Source organism: Electrophorus electricus, chromosome 22, assembly GCF_041902795.1.
Source record: "Electrophorus electricus isolate QZ-2024a chromosome 22, ASM4190279v1, whole genome shotgun sequence".
Lineage (NCBI taxonomy): Eukaryota > Metazoa > Chordata > Actinopteri > Gymnotiformes > Gymnotidae > Electrophorus > Electrophorus electricus.
The window spans coordinates 18385001-18399421 of record NC_137518.1 but is presented as its reverse complement, the minus strand read 5'-3'; the positions used below and the strand labels follow the sequence as shown (position 1 = coordinate 18399421).

The window sequence follows — 14421 nt, the reverse complement described above, 5'->3', positions numbered from 1 at the left end:
GAATCAATAACTGTAAGCTGACACAAATTTTATTTTATTAAGATTATTTTGAATGTGCCTTTAGCAAAAGAAAAAACATTTTAAAAACATCATTTCATTTCTGCCCTTGATGATTATTTTTACTTAATATCACTTGTCTGTATTATCACATTGAAATATGCAATTTTAAAATATCTAAACAAAAGCAGGTTTATTGATTTTCTCTTACATACACAGGACAACTCAATGCAAAAAGCCCAAATAATGAAATGAATAAATACGTTTTAAAAGGTCATTAAGAATAACAAATAAAACGATTATCTGACTCTAACTACAAATAGCATATCATGCATTAGCGAAAGCTGGCTTGAATATGCATGGCAGTAATAATAGATTCACAGATGTGCACCTGTAGCCTCTCACAGGCTGTTGCAGCCTCTGCACTTGTGCATCAGTGCACTCTGAGCACAGATATTGTAACATAACCAGACACAGTCAGAAGAGAGGAGACTGGAGCATGTCTCAGGGTACCAGAGCGGAGGAAATGGGGTAATGGGGCGAGGGGGATTGGTTCTCTGGGTCAGGGCTATTTTTCTCCATCCCCCATGCCGGTGGGGAGGTACGGTCTGTACATGTCTGTCAGCAGCATCTCTAGCGCCCCCTGGTGGATGCTGCTATCTGTCGCAGGATGGGAGAGAAGGTGCAGGGGCGCGCGAGAGTGCCATCTAGAGGCGTGCTCATCAGAAGACGGCGTGTGCGTATGTGCCGTATGCAGCCCCTCCATGGCACTGGAGAGCCAGATCAGCCTCTTGAGACTCTGAATGGAGCGACCACGGTCATGCATAAGCTGATGTTCTGTCACTGACCGCCTACGAGGGGAGAGAGAAGTTATATTTTTAACGAACAATTAAAATTAATAAATACGAAAGCAATACAATGCTTGAAACATCTATCCTGGCAATATCAAGTCCACGGACAAGAGAAGAGCAACCCTCTAACTACATTGCAAAACACATATTTATTACACCATTCTAGTTCACATGGCTCCATATTTATTCCTCGCATAACAACATTTTAATTCAAAAGTGATCCTTGACTTCAACAAGACAATAAGCGAAACATCCTGTCCGTTTCTGCCTTCCATTTTATTCTGAGAGAGAGAGAGAGAGAGAGAGAGAGAGAGAGACACTAAGCCTTTCAACCATGATAGAGTCTAGCTAATGAAAGCAGAGCTCAAACATGACTAGCGATCATCAGGACAACTGAAACAACTGTTAAACTACAAAACAAAAGACCTTCTAAGCCCCATTGTGCACTGTGGCAGACAATTTAAATTTTGCTTGTGTTTCCACACTCTAGCAGAGGGTTTCTCAGTGCCAAGGTGTTTTCACAGTCCTGTGATAAAAGGACAACACTTTTCACAAACGAACTACTTTTACCCATTACTATTGGTTTTAAGACACTAGTTCTAGCACAAACACTACCAGTTTCATCAAAGAATGAAAAGCACAATAGATAAAGACTGTAGATGATGCTGTAATGCAGGAGAACACATTTAAAGCACCTCTCATTCTCTCCACTTTTCACCATTACACCTTAGAGTGTCTTAACCAACTGCATTAACGTCTGGTATGGGAATTGCCTCAGACCACAAAATCCTGCAACGTATGGTGAGGATGGCAGAGAAAATTAATGGAATGTCTTTGCCTTCTCTCTAGGCTCTCTACCAAAAACACTGCATAAGGAAGACCATCAACACCATCCCAGTCCTGCCATATCCGAAGAAGATTCCAGGGAGTGACTTCTGTGTACTATAATAAAAGATGTAGAGACAAATTTGCAGTGAAGTACACAAGGTTTCCAGACATTCTCCAGATGAAACGGAACAGATGTCCTTCACCAGCTGTGTAAACAACGAACTTATCTTGATTTAATGTATCATTTTATCACAGGCAAAATTAGACCTTGGTTTTAACATTATTAATACTGCTCTCATTTTAAGACAAATTAGCTTGTTTTACCCTCTCGCTCTCTCTCACTCACTCACCGTGAGATGTAGCACTTACCTCTCATTCTCCTGACAGTGAGTGACTGTCAGTGCCATCAGTACTATGAAGCCAATGACTGGATGACACCTCTGGGCTTTCTGAATCATCTGTATATGAGCCAGGCAGAGACATAAACATACACTGTATGCCTGCTACAACAGTGCCTCCAAAGCCATGCACTATGTGTAACTGTAATAGGTAAATACCACTTCACAGAGACATTATGTCACATTAAAGAACAAAAATGAAAGCTTTACAGAAAATATATCAAAATGAAAATAAAACTTTACTTTAAACATAGTTTAATTATTAACCTACTTTTTAAAAATTGGCTACTTAGTGCTTTTAAATTAACTAAAATTTAGTTGATTTTACTAAACAAATTAGTAAAATCAATTAAATGAAAATTCAGGTGAATTCAGTGGCTGTACCATGGTATCTGTGTTTTTAAATCTCTGTATGTGTGTTTTCAGCATAATGACACAGCTGACATACTCACGTTTTGTGTGGGGAGATAACAAGGCCTGTCAGCTCTCCTTGATATCCGCTAGCACTATGCTGTCAGTGTGTGTGTGTGTCACTGTGACTTTTATACACTCCGCTGGCCAACTCTGCCAATAGAGCATTACCTCACACACTTCAGTCAACAAAAGACAGGATGGGCTTTCACTTCTAACACCTTTCAGAGGTGAATCCATTTCACATTTGCACATAAATATATTTTCAGGTAATGGAATCTTGTCAGAGTGTTCATTCTGGTGGTCAACATAGTGATTCTTCTGTAATCCCTTTAACAGAGTAAGACTTGTCACAGAGGTTTTGAACTATATTGTGTGCCCAGGTATCTCCATCATAAATGCATAAGCACTGAGTCTATGTGAGAATGCTAGTTTGTTAAATCCATCAGAGAGGCAATATTTCCCAACACGTTTATCTTAATCAATGGCTAAAGAGCATGACAGTCAAGTTAAGAGTCATGTTAGTGTGGCCTTGAGTTAATAAAGAGAAATTTAAACATTCAAGGGTGCTGAGCAGTTTACTATAATGTCTTATTTCTTGCCAAACCTCTAACAGACAGCACACAGCATGATCTAACAGATTAGCCAAGTGTAAATCCTTCCTCAAATAACACATTGCTACTCAGTACCTGGTTACTTAATGTCAGGAGTGAAGTACATCACTAAGCATCTCAGAAGCCTCCATGAAGTGTTTAAAGAAATAAAGGCTGCAGGTGTCCTGCTCTCGCACATGCCTCCTACCCCTGGCTGTTCCGTCTAAGCAGAAATATTTTCCTCTTAGTGATGTATCTCAGCTCTGAGACCTAGTTACCAGGTACTGCCCATCTCACACGATCACCGAGTTATGGCATAAAGAGAAGAAACATGTAACCTCTATCACTGTAGCAACACTTAAATGAGCTGGTTTCTGTCTGTGAGCAATGCAGGTGTGCGTGCGCGCAAACTCATTATTTCCACACTCTGAATTCTTGAGTAGAATAAACCATCTCCACTAGCGACCATTTGGCCCAGAAGGACAAATGCAAGTCGAAAATACAAAATGGATAAAAGAAAGTTGCGCAATGTATACAGTTTGTGTTAAATTTAAGGGCAAGCATCGAATCACTCTTCTTTGTAATGTTGACTGGCGTGACCGGCAATCGTCATTAGCCTTCATTTTCAGTACATAAACACTGTATTAACGTCTGATGGGATTAAACTAAATGTAAATTAAAGGCTACATATAACCGGGATAAGAATAACTTTGACAATAGACATTTTCTGACACTTATTTAACACATTGCTTTACACGTGTAAGTGTTATCCCGGATGCCCACGAGCGGCTCGTTTCTCCTTGCCGGCCCCGCCCATTACGTCACAGTGAACGCCTACGTCAGGGCGACAAACGGCGACGCTCGCGCCGACGCCATTTTACAGCAGAGAAGACGGTGAGCGCTTCGGTGCGAAAGCTACGGAGGACCACAGAATTAAGAACACGGTAAATATGTTTTGTGCGGTTATGTGGCCGCGTAAATTGTTAGGCTGTATCAATTGGCTGTGTCAGTGCATCTTAGCGCGCCTTTTTGTTACGTGGTTTAGTCGCAGGAGCATTTCGCAGGCGACGGCCATTTTCGACAGCTATCTTATCTTAACTAGCTTGACTTGGCTAGCTAGCTAATTATCTGGCCGCCTATATAGACAAGAAATACCGTAATCGGTCCGGCGGTTTGAGAGTCAGACACTTTATAATGCGTTTGGCTTCAAATGATACGTAGAAATAATTACACTAACGCAAAAAAAAACCCCTCACTTAGAGAAATGAGTCCGAAATGGCTCGGTCACGTACCTGCTTAATCTGCCAGCACTCCCCTGCGCCATTTTGAAGTGTTTAACAAAGACGGGTGTGCTCGTGGGTTACGCTCAAGAAGAGCTAGATTAGGTTAGCTGGCTGGTTCAGAGCCAACACTCGTTATACTGGAATATATCGCTTTGCAGAATTTTGAATTTTTTACGTTACCAAGAGCTTATCGAAGTTAACCAAGAGGATTAGCTAGCGAAGTAGTCGATTAAATGCAAAGCAAGGCCTCATTAGCTACTAGTCTTTAGCCAGTTAACGTTAGGCCCAGTTAATCTTACCTCCCCATTTCAGCTTTCGCTTACTGTGGCTTTCATCTGTTGCGTTATGGAAATGTATGAAGAGCTGAAAGAATTTCCATGTGCTATGCATTTCCACACCATGAAGCTAGCTAATGTCATTCATCAGACTCTTTTACGTTTGAAGATCTCAAACATGCTAGCGCTTGCTCGCGTTCATACCTAAGGCTAAAAAGGCGGCAATTTGTTTGAATTTATGAAGAGAATCTTAAATTGTTGTACGAATTGTTACTTTCTCTTTACAATGTTGTGTGTGTTGTGTGTGTGTGGAAAATGTATATTACATGAAAATCTAAACGAACGATTCTTCTTTCAGTTTCTCATTCGCGTTTGCAGAGTAACCGTTTTTGTTTAGAGAATTGAGGCCTATTGAAATGGGAGGTAAACACACAATTTTTTTATACTTTGCATGCTAATTTGTGTACAAGATGTATTGTAATTTCTGATTTCGTGTACTAAAACAAATGAGTGCACTTCGGGCCTGGAACAGCTTGCAGTAGCGTTTCCAGCTCTTTCGGAATGTATTAACTTGTATTTTTACGTAATATTGAACTACTTGCACATTTAAGCACGATTGGGTTTGCTCTGGAGGAAACGTGGATGTATTTGAATAATGCACGTTTAAATTTTCCCACCTACATTAGATATTTGTAAAGGGAAAACCTTTAGAAATTGACTGTAAATCTTTCCCAGTCAGAATGCTTCATTTGAGGCACACTCACCCACTTTAGTTTTTTAGAAATATAAAGCATTATTCAAATCATACCATGGAGACAATGGGGTGATTGATTTTCACTAATACTTACCTGGAGTGGGGTATTTTTAAGATTCTTACCAAACCTGCAAAAATATTTGGGCATTAAGGGTAGATTTGAGTATTTTTTAAATGTGTAACTTATTTTCAAGATAGTATTAAGTCCTGGCTTCAAATGCTGGCTACTGCTTATGTCTACTTTTGTGCTAGTGTAGCAGTGTTGCTAAACACACTTTTCTTTCTTCAGATCCCACCATGCATAGAGACTGCCCTTTGGATTGTAAGGTGTATGTGGGGAATCTTGGAAATAATGGCAATAAATCGGAGCTGGAGAGAGCTTTTGGCTACTATGGTCCTCTGCGCAGTGTCTGGGTGGCCAGGAACCCCCCTGGTTTCGCATTTGTTGAGTTTGAGGACCCACGAGATGCTACAGATGCTGTCAGGGAACTGGATGGCAGGTAAAAATGAAGAATCATAAGGGAAATGGGGTGGAACAGCTGGTGTAGTGGTGTGGTCAAGTCCACCACACCAGGCAGTCTAGCAGGCAGAGTCTGGGGGAACCAAGTTCACAATGAGCATTGTGTTGGCTGAGCTGGTTGTGTTGGAGCAGGAAGACAGGCATACAGGCTTTTCAGCTTGCTGGGTTACTCAGCCAATTGAAAATGCTTTGCTTAAATTACTGTCTTAGTGCTGGTTTATTTCACCGACTGGTGTATTTTGTGTGTGTGTGTGTGTGTGTGTGTGTGTGCGCGCGCGTGCCATGATGCAGGACTCTGTGTGGTTGCCGTGTGAGGGTTGAGCTGTCCAATGGTGAAAAGCGTTCTCGGAACCGGGGTCCACCTCCCTCCTGGAGCCGACGCCCACGCGACGACTACCGCCGGCGAAGCCCACCTCCCAGGCGCAGGTAACTCATCTCTCCACTCACTCGTGTGACGTGTGATCTTTATCAGAGATGACTAATCGGTTTTTGCTCCCTTCTTTCAATATAACCATCCCATAAATCTCCTGCTCTTTGAGCTTCTTTTGCTCTTTCTGCACGAGCTGTTCTATGCAGTGTAGCTCCCCTGTGATTCAGATGGCATGCAGTTTTTCATCATCACTTGCCATTTGTTTGATCATTAAATTGCAGATGTCAGGACAGCATGGACCCAGTGGTCTAGCTGCTTATGTGTAAATGCCCAAGACTGGATTTTAAGGTTTTAATGGTTGTCTTTGGATAATAGCACTTGATTTAATAATGCTTTTGTTATTGTGTTCCAGATTAGTTTTGGAGATGTAGATTTTCACTAGGAGAGTAGTGTTAAATGTTTCAGATCTCGCTAGCTTTTTTTGGAGTGTCTGGTAGACATTTCTAAAAGGCAATAATATATGGAAGACTGCAAAGTTCTCTGCCTCTCATAGTGAGAGTTGGGGGTGGGGGGCTAATGGTTGAATTGCAATCTTTTGTTTCATTTAATGAAGGTTGTTTATTTTCTTTTATCATCTATATTAATAAAATGAACCCCCGTTGCAGAGTCACCACCATGCCTCTTCTCACCAACCTCTGAGTCAGTCAACTAGTCCTCTTTCAGCATCATGTGACCAGCGTGCCCCAATCAGCTGGCTGGGTTCGTGTCACATGACCCAGGCATGGCCAATCGTCAGGTCGCACCAGCCCATTGGTTCCTGAGCATGCCGTTCTCAGCTCCTCCTCCTCCAACCTTAACACCCAATCAGCAGCGGCCCACTTCACATTCCTGACCAATCAGCGTTTTACGTTCCCAAATGTCTACACTACAATCCACCAGCAACAGCCTTCGGCTAACCAATAAAAGCAGGAAAAAACCACTACAACCAGCCCCCATCCGCAAGCCAACTAATCAGCTGGCAGCATCTGGCCTGCCCTATTCCGCCAGTCCCGCCTCCCCGGCCGGCAGTCCGCCTCCCCTTCGCCATTTCTAGCTTGTTGAAAACCAAAAGACTAGTAAGTTTTTCCTGCTTCATACAGTTTGATGCTGAATACAGTTGTAAAATGAAGAGGTTTCATCTTTTTGAAAAGGAGTCTTTTCATTTGAATCAAAAATACAAGGGTTGGTATGCAAAACGGTTTAAAGGGGGACAGTTCTTAATTGAAAATCATATAGGAAAATGTTTTCCTTTTTAAGTGGTGTAATATGGAGCTGTCTCTCTTTAAACTCCGAACAGCAGGTTACATAATTCTTTTCTTTTTCTTTTTGAGCATTATGATCCAGTGCTCCTTTGGTCTCATTGACTGCGTTGTGGGCGATCGGTTTTGTTTTTTGATGCACTGAGTTGTCTTTCTTTCCTTCTTTTTCATTAAAAATTGCTATAGTAACAAAGGTCTCTACCCCCACCCCCCAAAGTGCCTTAAAAAGGCATTCTTGGCCCTTTTACTGCCCCAAATTGGCTTCATGTTGGGGTCTTAATGTGCTGTTTTCCAGCCACAGATTAAACCCAGTCTAAGGCACACAAAGGGAGGGTTTTTATTTATTTTAATCCTTCGGTCTGGGACTTGGTTTAGGCTGTGTCTGGAGAACTACCTGTCTCCTGTTTTAAAAGTCCCTGTAGAGCTGCCATTATTGACCAACCCTCACGTGTACTGTTCTGGCCCGTGGAGCTAAATTCCTTCTCTCCCTCCCGTAGCCTGGGCCTGGTGAGAGTGTTGAGTGCAGGTAGTTTCTGGCAGGATAAGGGCTAAAGGGGCAGATAGTAACTGTTTTCCCCCCATGTGGCTCACTCTGGCTCTGTTTGTCGCCCCTTCTCTCCTCTCCAGATCCCCCCGTAGGAGGAGCTTCAGTCGCAGCCGCAGCAGGTAAAGTGCCATACCTTTTCATGGCTCCCCTGGCCTCATCCCTTCCCTTGGTTCTTGCTCAGGTTGCCACACAATTGAAAAACTTATATGCATACATGTCTGTCTGATGTGCCTTTAGGTCTCTCTCCCGAGACCGTAGAAGGGAGAGGTCTCTGTCCAGAGACAGGAACCACAAACCATCTCGATCCTTTTCCAGATCAAGAAGGTACAGGGTTGTATTTGCTTCTCATTAGCCTGAAATGACCTGAACACAGTATCCAAATGGTGTTCTGATGAATACTGACATGGCTGTTTTAATCTTTGACAGTCGCTCCAGATCAAACGACAGGAAGTAAGAGACTGCTCATCGTTACACAAGGATTGTGCAAAGACTGCGATAACTCGTCTTTTAACTCCACCGTTATGGACTCTTATGCCCTTTGAGTCATTATGCTTTGTAATTTTTTTTTTTTTTCCCTCCCTCCTTTTTATAAAATGATCTGGTATTTTAGAGCGGTTATGTTTGCGTTCCTCTGTGCTGTGTGTGTGGGCTACACTGTACTGTGCTTTCATTTCTCATCAAGCAGCATTCCTTTTTCTTTTCTTTTCTTTTTTTTCTTTTTTTTTTAAATGCATGGAAGGTCTGTGAAATGTAAGGAGCCATCAGCCATTTTCACTGTGACGAGTCCCTCTTACACATGCCCCGAGCTCATTCTTCCTCAAGGGGAGACATGAAGTGGAATTTTGCTTTTTGCTTTTGTAAGTTGGTGTTGGGGTTCTCTCTAAATTTGGACATCTTGACTGCAGCTTGACAGGAAGTATGGCACTATGAAGACCAGTTTGACCTTCATATAGTTTAGCTCCTTTTTTTTTTTTTTTTTTTTTTTTTTTTTTCCCCTAGTGTTTGTACTGTTTAATGTTTATCTGAAATAAAAAAAAAAAGAAAGAAAAGTGGTTCCTGGGTGGTGCTTTAATGCTGTTCATGTCTACACACAATGTCTAAGGGAGTCTTCTGTCCCACTACTGTTTGAAGCCCTTTTACTGCCATGGTGCTATTGTAGGCAGTCAAACCAATACAGTGTAGCTCTAGATAGAATATGTAATTGTAACAGCAGAGGGTAGTCTTAAGATATGCATGGCCTGTCCAAGAGGATAAAAGCAAGCAAGAATTGCAAGATGAATATTAGGCAAGCCTTTCTTAGTAGTTCTTGTATACTGGGATTCCTAAGCATGTATACCACTTCCTGACACCTTCAGGAATGTTGCACTACTGAGCAGGCAGGTTTATCTGCTGTATGGTATGCTCTTTATTCATTGCAATATTGGTTTGGCAGTACTGATGTTGCCAAATGTCCAACTGAGCCCCTGCTAACACCCCCCTCCTCCCTATTGTGTGTACTGTGAGCATCTTGAGCAGTGGTAGCTGAATGTCCTGTAATTCTTTTTAATTTTTTTTTTAAATGAGACCTGTCATCCAAGAAATGTTCATTGAATTAAGGTTACTTTTCATGGTACCCAATTCTTAGATGCTGTTATGCCACAGAAGAGTATAGGTGTCAAAATAACAGTACATTGCTATTACAGTATGAGTATAGCTGCCTGTAATAAGAATCTGGTTGGAACATGTTCCCAAACACTACAGTGCATACCTCCACCAATAATACAGTGCAATGGTATTTACAAAGTAATTAGATCACCTTTGAAAAGGTGGAGTTATCACTTTTGTATACAAATCATCTGATGTAATGTTTACAGGAGTGAAGAAAAATTGCAGCTCACAGAATATTATCAGATAGCACAGAAGTGCCAACGTGGATCTTAAATGGAGCAGAGTTGTACCCTGACCCTGATGGCCTTTTCCTGCGTCGTCAATCCCTCAGTCTCTATGAACCTCCTCACCTCACCAACAGTGAAGGTGAAACAGCAGATAACTGACTCAAATAAACTTGCTTTTGTTTCACGAAAGGCACTAATGCTGCTCTCCACTCTGTACCAGCTTTGTCTTTATTTTTTCACCAGCTTTTGCTTAATGAGGTTTAATTTTTATAATAATACACCTTTCAAAATTTCTGTAATAGTTTATCTAAGTTCTCATTAGCTGCTGAGGCGTTCCTCCCTGTGTGCTGATTCAGCTGTAACTCCACAGGTTTCTCTAACCCAGCTCTTAGCGCCACACCCGGAGAGTGTTTACAGCACACCTGTAAGGCATGCAGGTAACTAAGGTGTTCATAGCTTGTTTGGCTGGGGATCTAAAGGTGTGATGTCTAGTTGTTTGGGAGTGTCTCTTTTATCACATGCCTCAAAAGAGTAATGCTATCTGTAATCATCGAGGATGATTTTTAATCCCATTATTCTTCATATTACATTTTTGGCATTTACCTGACACTTTTATTCAAAGCAACTTACAATTATGACGAGCAATTGGGGGGTGAAGGATCTTGCTCAGGGGCCCAACAGTGGCAACTTGGCAACCTTCTGATTATAAGTCAAGTACCTTAACCACTAACTTTGATGTTAAACTTGCTTTGAGGTGATTTCTATTAATAGAGAGTACTGGGTTACTTTTTAAAAACTTTTGTTGTTATTGAGTCATTTCAATAAGAAGTGACTCAATAAGAGTAAGAGAAGAGTAAGCCTCACTGTTATATCAGTGATGTAATAAGTTACACAGCCTGTAGTTAGAATTTGCATTAGCTTCTCTCTCTCCGTCACACAATTGCTCTCGATTAACCTGAACCCTTTGTGTTTTCACATTCTCACCAGCAACAGTGTGTGCCTTATGGCTACACTTAAAAGGAGTCCAATTACAGACAGAGATCCATCAAGTGGCAAGCGCAATTTGTCAGTCATTTTCTATCCCATTTCTCATTGGTCAGTTTCTGGACACAGGATCACTGACCAGATGTTATTTGGGTGGCAGATTAATCCGAGCATCACTATTGCGTTGGTAGTAGTATGGTGGTAGTTGCTGAGCTGATACAAGTTTATCAAGCACAGCATTGCTGCTGGAGGTTTTACACATCTGTATCAGTGCTGGGGTGATCGGTCTGGGATCCAGAAATATCCAGTCAGCGTTGGCTCAATGGTTAGGAACTGACCAAGCGGACAGTGGAGGCATAACACTATGTATTTATTAGAGTGTGTTTATCAATAAATAAATGTTTATAATAAAGTGGGTGGTAAATGTTGTCATTTCATGATTTGCTTTCAGAATGAGATGGAAAATGTTCAGTGTTAATTAGAGGCTACTGTTCCTCTTCTCCTCTCTGTCCTTATTGTTAGACCATCAGTGCTCCTACTGACTCGTACTCAGGCCTACTGCACCGTCTGTGTGAGGTTTTCACACTGCCCTGTGGTTGTGCATGTTCGGAAATTCTGGAGTGCTGCCAGATGACGAAGAGCTGGAAGATTACTCTGGAACCAGAATGTGTCCATGGTGACCGGATGTAATAATTTTCCTGCTCTTTTAAATAAACTGGATGTACATCAGGTAGTTTTATCCTGTTCTGCTAATCAGTCACAATCCCATTTACAAGAAATTCCCAGTCATCTTTAAGGCCTCATTCCCTTTGCCAGTGAAGGAAATAATATTAAAGATGATATTTATTTAACAATGTGAGACACTTCACATTGGAGTTACTTTAAAAAGGCTTTAAAGAAAAGAAAGTCCAGGTTTACTTGGTTCACAGTCAGAAGATCCTACTGCAATTCATAAAACATGGAATTAAGGTGGATAAAGCAAATTTAGATGCAATAATTTTTTCAATTTTGTTTACAATGAACTTGGGGGGGGTACCATAATATATATTCTGACACAATTTTTCAAACCAATCACGTGATTGTTAATAAATTTCAAGCCTAAATAATACATAGCTTAATTATTGAATATTCTAAATAACATCTGCATGCTTTTAACATTTTTGCATAAAGTGGCCTAAAATGACTCTAAAATAGTCTTATTTATAGGATATGTCTAACGCTGATCGTGAAACTCTACCACTCCAGTTTTCATTTCTATCAGAAGTGAATCGAACAGTAATAGAATACTGTGAGGATGATCTAACACTAACACACTGGCTAATGCACATGAACAGCTAGTCAGTTACAGCAACATAAGCATAAGCATTAGTCCATGACAAATAAATTCTTTAAACACGTTAAAGAATTTCATTCTGAAATACGTTTCTGTTTGAAACATTTTCACGAAGTGCCTTTCCTTCTTCCTAGAATTTAACCAATCTGTGGAGTAGCGAAGAACATCGAAAAGGCAAAAAGACTCTGGCTACCAGAGCTTAGGGCGGTGTGGTGGACATCCACATCACCAAGAAACAACGCTGTAGGCTAGGAGTAAAGAACCGAATGTTAAGGGTTGGATTTCCACCCCGCTTGGAGGCTCTGGGCGTGACTAACCGACTTCTCGTCAGCGAGATAAACCAGCCTGGCTCTGAGAGCGCGTGGAATAGGCGGAGTGGGAATTTCGGCTCATTGCAACAGGAGACGAAAGGTCGAGTTTCCAGTCAGTATCTGGTTACCGTAAGCTATGACATTCTTCATTTTATGCGTGCATAACGAAAGGAAAAGATAGACTATGCAATTACGAAACACTGATGATCAAGTTAGAGCAGCAAATTACAATAGGGAAAAAATAAGCTTAATCATTTACTTTTAGTCCTGACGCAGTGGTCTTCCCAACATGTAATATGGCCTCATTAACATCCAATATGCGATTATAAAATACACATTTTGTAAATAGACCTAGACATGTTTTAACTGAACTGGTCGCGTACGATTTCGTGAGACGCGTTGGAATGTCTATAGAAAGATCCCGCAGGAGGGGCTTTGGACATCGGGCCCAAACATCCTTCCGAACAGCGCCGGATAGAATCACGTGTGTGCTTGTGTTTACCGGGTTAAACACACGTGCTTTAGCCACTAAACCCCGCCTCGTCTCGAGCGGCGTGTCGACGCCCACGCAGGAGACTCGCGCGGACCGCGCAGAACAGCCGTCAGTAGGTGGAAGCAAAGTGGACAGTTTCCTGGAATAAACGTCCACACTGACTTATTATTTAGCTGAAGGCCAGCTGAATTCGACTTATTTTCTTTTAAAAGTAAATGACAATTTAATAATATCTTAAGCTTCTTAAGGAACACATTATCTTTTTGCCATTTTGGTAGACTCATCGCTGCCCATGTAAGTTGAATGTTTTTACTCATGATGTCTCATTTTATTCATAAGTAAATCAAATGGTGGACTCAATTTTTGTCTTTAAACCTGGCGATTACAAGAAAACCTCTTTTAAGGTTCCACTCAATGTCATGTTGGAACCGATTAGAAAGGTTTTATAGTACATATAGCCATTTCTCATTTAAAGTTGGATTACATCAGATAATTTAAATCTGGAGGTTTTTTAATTTTATTCTTTGCGGTTGTGCTGGACTCCTCGACATGACTGAGGTGGTGTAGACCTGAAGCACCCGGCAGTCTGGATGTGAGTGCACGAGAACAAAATTCACGTGGACAATGACTATTAGGAAAATAAGCAGAAACTGCGGATGAGTCACACTGACCTCTGACCCAGAGCGCAGGAGCGTGTCTTACCGCCACGGACTTGAATCTTCTCAGTACTTGTAGTGGGATGAGTGTTCGTTGGAATCTGCCATTAGAAACCACAGTTGCATTGGGATTTTGAGTAAAACGATTATGAATATATTAGCACACGTACTTAATAATTTATTTTAACCATAGTTACACATGTTTAAAAATGTTTAAACATTTTTTAAATTTCACAGATGGCACTATGCATATAATATCAATATGACAAAAAAGTATTGAGGGAAAATGTTCTCCTCCATAAAAACCGTAAAAACCTAAAAACCAAAATTTTACCATGTGTTAAACACAAATTTGAGTGATATCTATAAGTTAGGTTCTAATAATCAATAAAAAGTTTATCTATGTTAATACATGAGTATATTTATGTGAAAGTGCTCATGAATCTTTATGCTGTGTAATGCCATATGGGCTGAGACCACCCAATCAGGCTCTGCCCCTTACAGTCAGACCCCTCCCTGTTCTGTCAGTCACTGCCCCTGTGCAGTCAGGCCCCGCCCATTTACAACCAGGCCACTCCCCTGTACAGTCAGGCCCCACCCTGTGCAGTCCCAGACGTCGTCTGATCCCTGCATGTTCCTGCCTAT

General features: G+C 41.3%; 3 protein-coding genes across 11 annotated transcripts in view; 2 read left to right on the top strand and 1 right to left on the bottom strand.

Annotated features, from left to right (window-relative positions):
- Positions 1-11: 11 nt before the first annotated feature.
- On the bottom strand, positions 12-4460 carry pth4 (parathyroid hormone 4). 3 transcript variants are annotated; one of them, XM_081705360.1, is made up of 4 exons: positions 4371-4406; positions 2527-2638; positions 2046-2134; positions 12-848 (listed from the first exon to the last, which is right to left on the bottom strand). In XM_081705360.1, exons 3-4 carry the CDS (start codon positions 2132-2134, stop codon positions 566-568), a joined length of 372 nt encoding a protein of 123 aa, XP_081561486.1. In that variant the 5' UTR covers positions 2527-2638; positions 4371-4406; the 3' UTR covers positions 12-565. The 3 variants fall into 3 exon arrangements, with proteins under 3 accessions (XP_081561486.1, XP_081561485.1, XP_081561487.1); XM_081705359.1 differs by having other exon boundaries at positions 2527-2664; positions 4371-4385; XM_081705361.1 differs by lacking the exon at positions 2527-2638 and having other exon boundaries at positions 4371-4460.
- Positions 3896-9174, top strand: srsf3b (serine and arginine rich splicing factor 3b). 2 transcript variants are annotated; one of them, XM_027025404.3, is made up of 7 exons: positions 3915-4022; positions 4995-5059; positions 5680-5890; positions 6202-6336; positions 8206-8244; positions 8363-8449; positions 8552-9174. In XM_027025404.3, the coding sequence occupies exons 2-7, from the start codon at positions 5053-5055 to the stop codon at positions 8577-8579; spliced, it is 507 nt and encodes a 168-aa protein (XP_026881205.1). In that variant the 5' UTR covers positions 3915-4022; positions 4995-5052; the 3' UTR covers positions 8580-9174. The 2 variants fall into 2 exon arrangements, with proteins under 2 accessions (XP_026881206.1, XP_026881205.1); XM_027025405.3 differs by lacking the exon at positions 4995-5059 and having other exon boundaries at positions 3896-4022.
- A 3438-nt stretch (positions 9175-12612) lies between these two features.
- cdkn1a (cyclin dependent kinase inhibitor 1A) overlaps positions 12613-14421 on the top strand; it is a 6420-nt gene continuing 4611 nt past the window's right edge. Inside the window, exon 1 of one of the 6 annotated variants that reach the window (XM_027025420.3) lies at positions 12613-12756. The gene's annotated coding sequence lies outside the window, so the exon portion shown is untranslated. Of the gene's footprint in view, positions 12757-12821; positions 13415-14421 lie in introns of those variants that run through there. The other 5 variants (XM_027025422.3, XM_027025421.3, XM_027025426.3 and 2 more) reach the window with 5 other exon arrangements.